Consider the following 12,618-nt stretch of genomic DNA (forward strand, 5'->3'; position numbering starts at 1 on the left):
ATATTACTTCAGCCTTGACATTATGGTTAATGACACTATGGAAATGGTACAATTTCTTTGTTGGGGGAGGGGTTACTTAATGTTATGAGGTTGCACATTTCTGTTATATCTGTATAAATATTGACATTGTAAACAGTGTGCAAAGCTGGGCATAATATATAATTTTTAACTAATCATAAGTGGAAAATTTTAGGGCTTGCTTTTTTTGTTTCATAGCTCCAACTGCAGTTTAATTGTTTTTTAATTGATCTGACTTTTTTTTAATTTCCATGGTTTTTGAAGATATTTTATATACATCTGATGTAAAAGTCAGAACATGGCTAATTTGCAAGTGTAATTTTATGTTTAGCAGACACAAAACTTAAAATTACACCTCTAAATCAATCTACTCACACCTACTATTACACATATTTGGCGCAATATGATGTGAGAGTAAACCGGCTCCCATGAGCAAACAGACTTTCCAGGGTTGAGTATAATGTGGATAGTGTGTGCAGACTCACAATAAGCCCATTCCCACCCTGGACACGGTTTGAGATTTTCTCAGGTGACAAGCAAGAGCACATCATTTTCTAGAGTGGGTATGGGCAAAACAACCCTAAATGTGGTGGAGGGTCTAAAAGAAAGGGTTTCTCCACAAGAAAAAATACACTGCGAAGAAAACAAAAAATTAAGTTGAAACATGCATTTGCTGACAGTCCGAGATGTCCAGATGAGTGCATGCACAAGTTTAATTGAACAGGAGCAAGTGGAAATCCCAAATCATTCCAAGAATAATCCTGGGAAGCTGTGAACCAATAACACCTTCCCAGGTGGGTGGCTGTAAACTGTTGCCAGTTCCAAAACATTAGAAAATGTACCCCCCCCCCCAAAAAAAAGAGGAAGAGACCCTGGACAGTATTTTTCAAAATTTTTGGAGAATCAATCTCTAGGTTTTTAAGTTTATTTAAATACAATAGGTTTCCGATAGGCCAAATGATCTTTAGAAACCACCCTGGAGCTTAGTTTATGTGTAGGGGATAAGAGTGTTCTCATAATCAATGGTGAATTTATTTCCTTCTTGAAATATTGGCATAAACAGACTTGATGTCGCTTATCTATATATATAAAAACGAATGTATGTCTGTGTGTCTGTTTGTCCTTTATGCATTACTACACCATTCATCCGATCGCCATGAAACTTTGGGAAGTTGTTGAGTACACTCCCGCAAAGGTTTCTGGCATGATTTTTTTGAAAATATCGACCCCCCAGGGCCCTCATAATCTTTCAAATACTGATGTACGCACCCTTTATGCATTACTACACCATTCATCCTATCGCCATGAAACTTTGGGAAGTTGTTGAGTACACTCACGCGAAGGTTTCTGACATAACATTTTTTTAAATATCGCCCCCCCCAGGGCCCTCATAATCTTTCGAATACTGATTTACGCATCAGACGGAAAAACAACAAATCGTGTATCCACAAGCACTCAAATAAATAAATAGAATTAAAATACCATTCATCCGATCGCTATAAAACTTTGGGAAGTTGTTGAGTACACTCCCGCGAAGGTTTCTGGCATAACATTTTTGTAAATATCGGCACCCCAGGGCCCTCATAATCTTTCGAATACTGATGTACGCACAAGACGGAAAAACAAATGAAATTGTGTATCCACCAGCACTCGAACAAATAAATAGAATTAAAACAGCATTCATCTGATCGCCAGGAAACTTTGGGAAGTTGTTGAGTACACTCCAGCGAAGGTTTCTGGCATACTTTTTTTAAAATATCGGCCCCCCAGGGCCCTCATAATCTTTCGAATACTGATGTACGCACAAGACGGAAAAACATAAAAATCGTGTATCCACAAGCACTCGAATAAATAGAATTAAAAAAGCATTCATCCGATCGCCAGGAAACTTTGGGAAGTTGTTGAGTACACTCCCTCGAAGGTTTCTGTCATAATTTTTTTTTAAATATTGTGACCCCCCCAGGGCCCTCATAATCTTTCTAATACTGTGGGTGTACTTGTAAAGCGCACTGCAACTCCATGGAGTATCCTGGCGCTGAAGACCGCTGGGGAACCCGTCCTGGTTTTCCCTGTGTGATGGTCCCTTTCTGGGTATCTCCAAGGTGAAACCAGGCATCCCCGGCGTCTGTGAGGGGCCGTTGTAGAGATGAGCCAAGCTTAATGCCCAGAGTTGCCGAGTGTGTTCCCTGGTTAGAGTAGGCACCGAGGCGAGAATTATCGAGTCCGTTTTTGACCCTGGTCCACGACCCTGCCGTGTCGGGAATTGAACCCTGGTCCCGGGCCAGACCTCTGCCTCAGGGTCTGCCGCTCTAGTCGGTGAGCCACACTTATCCTGATAAACACACCGGACGGAAAAACAAAAAATCGCATATCCACAAAAACTCGAATAAATAAATAGAATTAAGACACTTTGAAATGTTTTCCATATTAAAATGAATAAGTTTCAATAAAAATGACACAATGTAATTTGAATGTTATAACGAGTTTCCTTGAATTTCCTTTCTTCGGAGATCCAGCAACGCGCGACGGGTTAGCTAGTAGGAGATATAGCATACACAGAACTCCCAAGTTTCCAATGTACATGGCATGAGTAGCTAATCAAAGTAAAAAAAACACTTCTTTGCATTCTTGAAGTTCTGTTTAATCTATTATGCATTGAAAGCTGCAAGTACGGGAACGTAGCGAGAAAATATGGACTGGAGTACTAACTAATGCACCTGGGAAACCTAGAAGCTCTGCACATCAGCTGCATATTGCTGCTACCAAATCAACATTTCAGCAGCCATCAGGCTTTTGAAATTACTTCTTGCCTCCCATGATACGAGGGGATACCATACTTTCTACAGCAATATCTGAACTGGACCATATCATTTCAGAACTCTAGGAAGATTTTAGCATATGCACGGTACATGCCTCGCCTTGGTAGAAGAACAATGCCTCAGTCCTTAGATCTCAAACAATAGGCTTGTTGACTACAACATTTACATGATAGACAGAAACTGACAAATGCTCTTATAAAACAGTACAGAGTTTGCCATCTTTAAACATCTGAGAGTTTAAATATACAAAGGAAATATTAATAATGCAGGGAGAGAATGAACTAGACCTGAGCGAGAAGAATATTAATAACTTCCTCTTCATTTTCATTCATTTCTTCTTTGGAGACATCCTCCTTTGAAAGGCTGGCAATCTCCTGAGCAATCTTTGACTCACATTCCTACAGAGAGAAGACATATCTTAACATACTTCCATTACATTGACAAGAGTAATAGGAGCAAGCACACAAGCATGACAGGATTCATCATATCATCAGTGGTGCATGTACATCCAATGTAAAATGCATACCTAATTACATTAATGCAGAATTTGTTTTTTCAAATGTAGTAGCCTCGACAAAATTGTAACAATAACATTAATACTGAATGGGCAATATTGCACTTCATTCACGGTCCCTTATTAAACAATAAAGCTGCATTGCAATCAAGAGTAAGTTTCATCCTGTGTCCAATCCATAGAAAGTATGAGGTGGTGTTTTTTTCCAAAAGAATGTTATTTATTTCAGTAAGACATTGCATAATATAGTAGATAATCAAATAATGACAGCAATGCATGCAAGTTATGCAGCAATCAATAACACGGACATAAGATGGAATCCAGTGTTTCTAGAAGCCACATGTGGGTTGTTGGACTCCAAGAGGTTAATGAGCGTGTAGACGGATCGTCACAAGAAAAAGAAACCAGCTGGATTCAGATATAGTTTTAGAAGTAATATAAGCGGATATTCTGAGCTTTCCGGTGGTACTACTGTGGGTGATGCAGTCAGGGCAGTGGATCTGACCATGTCACAATGTGCTAGATAAGTTTTGATTTGGCCCCTAATTTATCTTCAGGTCTGGATGCGATAGGTTGAAGGGATGCATACAATTGAGAGCGATCATTACAAGTAATTAAATCTCCTTGCTATTCGTCCTTCATCTGTACAAGCACATGGCCACCCTCTGCTTGGCCAGTAAGAATGCCACAGCAATATAACTATAGAAATGGGGAGGGACGATTTTAACAAACGAGGAGGGCTAACTCTGGATCTGTTGCAAGTCTGCTGCCTGCCATATCAGTGAGCGTGCAGAAGATCTTGTGCCAATACTGATTGATAGAAGGGCACAGCCAGGCAAGATGGAACAGATCTTCCCAGTTCACTCCAAAATCTCGGGCAGCAATGAGATCAAGAATGATCTATCCTCTGTTGTTTAGCAGATGTGATAGAGGCTTGGTGTAAGAACTTAAAACGTAGAAGTTTATGGCAATGAATAATTCATATTCATCAGCAATATGTGCAACAAGTAGTATGTCCATTTAGTTGCTGGCATTTCACCCCTAGATCTCTTTCCCAGGCTCGTTTATGAAAAAGTGAGTCGAAACCCACCTTGCTGCATCAAGGGGCTTAATTATCTGTTTAAATGGGGCTCTATCCTGTGTTCTTTTTGGTAACTCCGGTATTTTCTCCTGAGCCATGTGTAGGTGGTGGTGGTGAGGGGTAACCGGTCGATGTTATATAGGAACTGATCATGAGACAAAAAAGTCTCATTGGCATATAAGTGGCAGAGTTCTGTGAGCCTGTGCTTAGAGAGGATGTTGAGCGCTGAGCTTTCGTCAAGGGGAGGAGGGATTATATGCAAGTCGAATGGCTGGGGAGTGCGAAAAACGGGGCCCTGCCATAAATGTAATTCTCCTACAGATCCAGGATGTGGTAGCAGGGGTGACTTTCTCAATTCTGTGGTGTATAACAAGCCAAGAACACCAAGCAGGTTCCCATATGTTGCTCTTTCTCCAGGATAATATATGGTAGTCTTCAATCTGGGAGGTAGCAGCATTGACTAAAATGTCCTTGGGCAGCTACATAATATGTCTCCAAATCTTGGACTTTAAAACCTCCCCTTCCTTATTGTGGGATTAGAGCCTCCTAAAGTACCCTGTCCATCCAAATCAATCTAATAAGAAGTGTCCACAAGGAGCAAATAAAGGTTTTGTTAAAAATGATGGGAATGCTTAGGAACAATATAGATATCTGCGGACAATCATTTTAATGAGTGCCACTTGCCAGGCCAGGGATAAAGGCAGTTTTATCCAAGGATCAACTTGCTGTAATTTGAACACTGCTGGGCCGTAGTTTAGTCGAACAATCTCCTCCCTATTCATACGTAGGGATAGTCCCAGATGCTTAACAGAATCAGTGACCCAATGGATAGGGAAACTCCAGCTCTGGAGCCTAAATGCTGTCCGTCAGTGGGAATAGCTCAATCGTGTCCCAACTGATATGAATTCCAGAGTATTCACCATAGCGTTGGATCTCTGGGATGAATGGGGACAAATGTTCAATTGGGTGGCAGACAAATAGAAGAACGGCATTAGTGTGCATAGATAGCAGCATACGGCCCAATCGGAAAGCCATTTCCCTCTGTAGACGAGAAGCATGCAGTTTCCTGCCAAAGGATCCATGGCAAGTATGAACAGTAAGGGTGAAAAAGGACACTCCTACCTTTAACCGTGATGACCAGGAAGGAATCTGATGTCAAGCCATTGGCCCGACTCAGGCTGTTGGAAGGTATCAAGGCTAGAAACCTATTTAGAATACTGAAGCGTCTCAGCACTGGGATCAGGAAGGCCCGTTCTAAGGAATCAAAGCCTTTTTGGCATCTAGAAAGGCTGCCCCAACTTTTGACTCCGGGTTGAGCAGGTGCAAAAGTGCGAACACTGTCCATAGGTTTATGGCAGTGAATCTAAGAGGAACGAATACGGACTCTGCTGGGGATACCATCACCTCCATCAATAGGGATAAAATCGTAGCAATTACCTTGCCAGTATTTTATTGTCTAGGTTCAACAGCTACGGGTGTGGATTTATGCAAATTTAGAGCTGTCTCTATCAGGTTTAGGAGGTATGGTGATGGTCGCCCCGCAGTGTTGGTGGCAGTGCACCCTTCCTCAGCGCCTCTTCATACACTAGTAGGAGGTATTGTGGGGATCATTCTACCACGTGGGGTAGTCTTACCGTACCAGGAGCCTCATTACTGATATTTATGTTCTCTGTGACCCATTTTTAGACTTTATTTATATCGATATATATTGCTTTTTGTTCAGGCTATAGAAAAGTGTGGTAGAAAGAGTAACCTGAAGGGATGTATCAAATATGCAGTGTACTAGACTATCATATAAGTGAGGCAACTGTAAACAGGGCAGTATGGATAACATATCGTACACTGATGACACTCGGCTTGTATTCTCCTTTAGGGGACACTCAGAGGCTGCATTTATAAACTTCAAGCAGTGTCTGCTGAAAGTGGCGACATGGATGACTGATAGCTGCATGAAGCTAAACGCAGATAAAACAGAGGTCCTTTTTTTTTTTAATCAATCTTCTCCTCCCAAGCCTGACCTTTGGTGGCCTTCGGAGTTAATCCTCCAGCTCTTCCGGCAAAATCGGCTAGGAACCTTGGGTTTAGGTTTGATTCCAATCTAACTGGCAAATCTCAGATCTGCCAGGTCTCTTCCACATGTTTTTGGAAGTTGAAATCCCTGAGAAGATTTTTACATCTCCTGCCGATGAATTGTAGAAAGTCAGTGGTCCCTGCATTAGTCATCTCACAGCTTGACAATGCAAATAGTCTGTATTTGGGTATGCCAGATTATCTAATCAGGTAACTGCAGACTATACAAAATGCGGCAGCAAGGCTAATTAAGAATGTGCCACTCTGCCACCATATCTCATCAAATCTCCGAAGCCTACATTGGCTGCCGGTCAAGAGACAAATTGAGTTTAAGGCGTTGACTGTTGCTTACAGAGCAATTAGAGGTTCTGGTCCACAATACCTTATGTAAAGACTTCAGAAATACCATCAAAGGAAGGCTCTACGGTCAAACCACCAGGAGTTATTGGTTACTCCGCGCTTTAGGAAAGCTAGGATTGGTGGACGAGCTTTCTCTGTAAGAACAGCCTTGCTTTGGAACTCCATGTCAGAACACCTTCGGAAGGCCAAGTCGGAACGCATGTTCAGGAAAGCACTGAAAACATGGTTGTTTGACCGGTCTTAAAGCCCCCTTAGCTACCTGGTCATTATGCTGCTACTGCTGTTAGTGCCGGGACACCTCCGTTGTCCCGGCACTAACAGCACAAGTATAAGCACAAGTTACTACTTGTGTAACGATATATCTGCAAGAGATATTAGTTAGTGATAGATTCCTTACCTTAGAATATCCCCAGGCGTCAGACTCGATCCGGAATTTTTTGCGTAGCAATACCCCTGTGCGTCGGTAGGCTTCGTCCGCGGCTCCGCGTCCTTCGTCGTTAGCGCCGGAATGACGTCGTCAGAGTACTTAGACGTCGCCCATGCGCGCTGACGTCAGTTCTGAAAACACAGCTTTTCCGCGCCAGATACGCAGAGCCATGATAGAACCAACACTGGTGCCATGAAACTAGGGCCCTGAAAGGGGATGACCTTAACCCTAGATATCGGTTCGCAGAACGGGGAGGATGGGTGGGTCGGTAAGGAATCTATCACTAACTAATGTCTCTTACAGATATATCGTTACACAAGTAGTAACTTGTGCATCTGAAAGACACACGTTAGTGATGGATTCCTTACCTCAGAATAGATACCCCAGCAATAACAACCCCGGTGGTGGGTCTGCGAACCAATAATCACACCAGAAAGTCCTGGAGGACGGAACGGCCAAAGAAGCCATCTCTCCGGACTTGGCTGTCCAGGCAGTAGTGTCGTGCAAACGTGTGCAGCGAGGCCCACGTAGCTGCCTGGCAAATGTCCTGCAAGGGCACTCCTCGGCCCAGAGCAGTTGTAGTCGCCGTGGCCCGAGTAGAACTAGCCCGCAATCCAGCAGGGGGCTCCTTTTTAGCCATGGAGTAACATGCCTGGATACACAAGATGATTCACCGCGAGATGGTCCTCTTGTGCACCGCCTTTCCCTTCTTAGCGCCCACGTAACCAACGAAGAGTTGGTCATCCACCCGGAACTGGCGTGTGCGATCTAGATAATAAGTGAGCACACGTTTTGGGTCCAGACGGTGGAGCCTCTCTTCCTCTTTCGAGGGATGCGGAGGCGGAAAGAAGGTGGGCAAAGTAATGGACTGCCCGATGTGGAAGGCTGTGACAACCTTGGGCAAGAAGGAAGGTCTTGTTCTCAACACAACCTTGTCCGGATGAACAGAGAGGAAAGGAGGTGTAGAAGAAAGAGCCTGGAGCTCACTCACTCTCCTGGCAGAGGTGATGGCAACCAGGAAAGCAGTCTTCAGAGTAAGAAGACGGAGAGGACAGTTATGGAGCGGCTCAAAGGGAGCACACATGAGGTAAGTAAGCACAAGATTAAAGTCCCACTGGGGCATCAGGGAACAGGAGGGAACATGTGTGTGATGTCCTTCAAAAGGAATATGCTACTTACCAGTATGCATCTGTTCTTGGCATGTAGGGCTGCTGACATTCATATCTGTGGATAGATCGCCGCCTAGTGTTGGGTCCGGATGATTGCACGTTGTTGTCCTGGAAGAGTCTTCGAAGTATCACGAGATAGGTGGCTCCTCCCCTGGACTACAGTGCGCATGGGCATCCTCTCCATCCTCAGATTGTTTTTCGCCATTGTGGCAGAGATGGAGTATGATTCAGTAAGTGATGTCCATGCTTGAGATTAATTCTGAGTGCTACAGCTGCGACAGGCACTTGGGAGGAGGGCGGACGATATGAATGTCAGCAGCCCTACATGCCAAGAACAAATGCATACTGGTAAGTAGCATATTCCGTTCGAGGCATGTGGGCTGCTGAATTCATATCCGTGCATAGAATAAATAGCAGTCTCCTCCTTAGCGGTGGTTGCCGTTGCCAGCTGCAGCAGTCTGAAAAAGAGTCCTGAGAACAGCCTGTCCTACAGCAGCTTGCTGTTTGGAGTGTACATCCACGCAGTAGTGTTTGGTTAATGTATGTATGGTGGACCATGTGGCTGCTCTACATATATCCTCTAGAGGAATGTTACCTAGGAAAGCCATGGATGCCCCTAACTTGCGTGTGGAATGCGCTCTTGGGGGAACTGTTAAGGTGCGTTTAGCTTTTTGATAACAGATCTGTATGCACTTAACAAGCCATCTGGCTATACCTGATTTGGAAATGGGGTTGCCTTTGTGCTGTGGAGAAAAGGCAACAAACAGTTGCTTAGTCTTTCTGAAATCTTTTGTCCTGTCCATGTAATACAGGAGAGCTCTTTTAACATCTAGTGTGTGCAGAGCTCGGTCTGCCACTGAATCTGGATTTGGGAAGAATACTGGCAGTTCTATCGTTTGGTTAATGTGGAACTGTGATACCACCTTAGGCATAAATTTAGGGTTGGTACGTAGCACCACCCTATTAGCATGAATCTGAATGAAAGGCTCTTGAATAGTTAGGACTTGAAGCTCACTAACTCTCCTTAGCGATGTGATGGCTACTAGAAAGGCCACCTTCCATGTAAGAAATTGTATCTCACAAGAGTGTAGAGGTTCAAAAGGTGGTCCCATCAGTCTGGTCAGAACTATGTTCAGATTCCAGACAGGTGAAGGCGGGTGTCTGGGAGGAATTACTCTTTTGAGTCCCTTCATAAAAGCTTTAATGGCTGGCACTCTGAAAAGGGAAAGGTGCTGCCTTTTTTTTTATTTCAATAAGTTTTTATTGGTTGTTTCAGCATCAACATACAATGAGTAGATCTAGTAGCATAATTAGAGTCAGAATTTCACGGTTTAAAATTACTGTACGCTACTTTATATCAATAGTAAATGTCAATACAAAAGTACATAGCTGATATCTTGCCTAAAGCAGCAGAGCATGTATCTTATACTCAATAACATTTTAGTAACAGACATTTTATTCCAACAGCATTTTACTCATTCAGAAAGAAAAACATGTACCATGATAAATAATACAATGATGGGAGTCTGCAAACACATGTTAATGGATCATGAATGGTGTGGGACCATTTTAAGGTGGCTTATGTGTCGTGAAATAGTTGTCAAGAGTCGACCACAGTTTTCTCGTGGGAGGGCGCCACGGTGTCTGTTGGAGTGCAATATTATCTGCACCACGTAAGCTGATTATCCAATTCAGCCACCCTGCGAAGTTGGCTTTGCTGGTATTTTTCCAGTTACTAAGGACTGTCTTGACCGCCGCTGTGAGAAGGAGGTCAAGTAATGCCTTATCGTCTGCGTCAAGGGAAGGGTCCTGGGTGAATCCGAAAACTAAGTAAGGGAGCTCTTTTGCTGGTGTAATGTGGAATAGTTTTGAGATAAACTTGAATATCCTCTCCCAAAAATGTGCTACACAGTAGCATTCTAGGATAATGTGTGATAAGTCACCTTCCGCACGTTTGCAGCTCCAGCAAAAGGTGTCTGGGGTGATGTGTGCAAATAATCGCGCCGGGGTCCAGAAGGCCTTATGAAGGAGCCAGTATTTTGTCTGAGATAGTGTAGGGCTGATTTTGTGTCTCGTGCAAGATACCCATGTACTGGTCCAATCTAATTCTGTGATTGGCCTGGACGAAAGGTTATTCCAGAATTGTGTGATTGGGGCAGTGAGGCTAGATTGGTGGGGACGACTGAGTCTATAGAGGAAGGAAACCTGGTGTCCTAGTCTGTTTAATCTGGCAAGGTATGATGGGAGGGAGGGTGGTGTCAGGGAGAGTTTGGTTTTGGACAGTGCTGTTTTTACGTTTAGGAAGTTATAAAATTCAATTGGTTCAAGATCGTATTTGATTTGCAAGTCGCTGAATGGAATAGAGTATGACCCCGCAAATAGTTGATATGGGAACAGTATGCCTTTTTTGATCCATGACGCATTGTGCAGAGGTTTACCCTTGTACAAAATGTTACGGTTGTCCCATAAGGATTCCCATTGTGAGCCCCGAATGCTGTTTTCTAGGATTCTGTCAAACTTCAGAAGAGCAGATTTGGCGTTATGAAATATTGATTTAGAGTGGGTTAGTTTGTTTAGATTAGACGAGAGAGCCGCGCTAGGGGCAATACCATCTAGAATTTCTTTCTCGATTTCTAGCCACACTGGAGTATAGTCAGGTGAAGGTGCGAACCAGTGGGCTCCCTGCTTGGCTAGGAAGGCGGCTTCATACCTTTTAAAATCTGGCAAATTGACCCCACCAGCGGTTTTGTCTAAGCGGAGCTTTTTTATGCTGATTCTAGCACTTTTCCCTTTCCAAAGGAAATTTGAGATAGCCATGTCTAATTTGTGGTAGAAGTCTGGTGTAAGGGTTAGAGGGAGCATAGATATGAGGTAATTAACTAGAGGTGATATCATCATCTTGATGGTCTCCACTCTGCCCCACCAAGTAATGAAGCGAGGGGACCAACCCTCTAGTTGGGTCTTGATTTTGTTTAAAGTTATCTTTTCATTCCGTTGGAGGGTCTCCATAAGGGAGTCACCAAATTCAATACCTAGGTATTTCACAAACTCTGGTTGCCAGCAGAGCCCTGAGTTTCCCAGCACTTCTTTGGGCGTTAAAATATTGAGTGGCTTGACCTCTGACTTATCCCGATTGAGTTTGTACCCTGAATGGGTGGAGTAAGTGTCAATGGTAGTCATTAGTGCAGGGATGGAGGAGTCTGGTGATTCTGTTACAATCAGGATATTGTCCGCATAGGCGGCCAGTTTGACGCACTTATCCCCGAATTTCACACCTTTGATGTTTTCATTTTTTTTTATATTAGCAATTAGGGGTTCCATTGCCAAGAGGAAGAGTGAAGGGGAGAGGGGGCAACCCTGCCTCGTCCCTTGTTCCAGAGAAAAGGGGTCCGACAATGAACCATTTATAGCAATGCGTGCGGATGGTGAAAGGTATAGGGCCATCACCAAATCAGTGAATGTTTCCCCAAGGTTAAAGACGGACATACAGCTCTTAAGGAAATGCCAGGAGACTCTGTCGAACAGCTTCTCTGCGTCGAGAGTAATAGCTACGGCGGGGCTGCGAGTAGTCTGGCTTTTTCAATGATGTGACAGAGGATCCTTGTATTATCATTAGACATGCGCTGTTTCATGAAACCTACTTGTGATGTACTAATTAGCTTTGGGAGTTGTGAGTTTAGTCGTGTGGCGAGAATCTTTGCGTATATTTTGCAATCTAAGTTAATTAGGGAGATTGGCCTGTAATTTTTGGTCAGCAGTGGGTCTTTACCTTCTTTAGGGATGACTATAATGGTAGCTTCACTCATCGATTTGGTTATACCTTTCGTTACGCTAAAGGATTGGAATAGTTTTAGAAGAGTCGGGCTCAGGGAGTTCGTGAGTTCTTGTAAAAGCTGGACGAGAATCCATCAGGGCCCGGTGCTTTCTTACATTTAAGTGTTTTAATGGACGCTGATACTTCCTGTAGGGTAAGTGGAGAGTTCAGTGTGGCCTTGTCAGCATCGTTGAGTTTAGGGAGGCCCAGTGAGTTTAGGTACCTGTTACACTCTTCCGAGTTAAAGTCTAGATTATTTTTGTACAGGTCTTGGTAAAATGATCTAAAGGTATGGAGAATTAGGTCCTGCTACTATCTTTAACTGAGGCGATGTTGAATTGCTTTT

The 12,618-nt window shown here is 43.5% G+C and overlaps 1 protein-coding gene across 1 annotated transcript in view; it reads right to left on the reverse strand.

Moving 5' to 3' along the window:
• RALBP1 (ralA binding protein 1) overlaps positions 1 to 12,618 on the reverse strand; it is a 272,192-nt gene that overhangs the window by 56,154 nt on the left and 203,420 nt on the right. The window contains exon 7 of the mRNA XM_086964942.1: positions 3,125 to 3,235. Within this exon, the coding sequence (XP_086821068.1) occupies positions 3,125 to 3,235 (111 nt within the window). The remainder of the gene's footprint in view (positions 1 to 3,124; positions 3,236 to 12,618) is intronic.

The sequence above is a fragment of the Lissotriton vulgaris genome, chromosome 4_1 (genome assembly GCF_964263255.1).
Source record: "Lissotriton vulgaris chromosome 4_1, aLisVul1.2, whole genome shotgun sequence".
Classification (NCBI taxonomy): Eukaryota; Metazoa; Chordata; class Amphibia; order Caudata; family Salamandridae; genus Lissotriton; species Lissotriton vulgaris.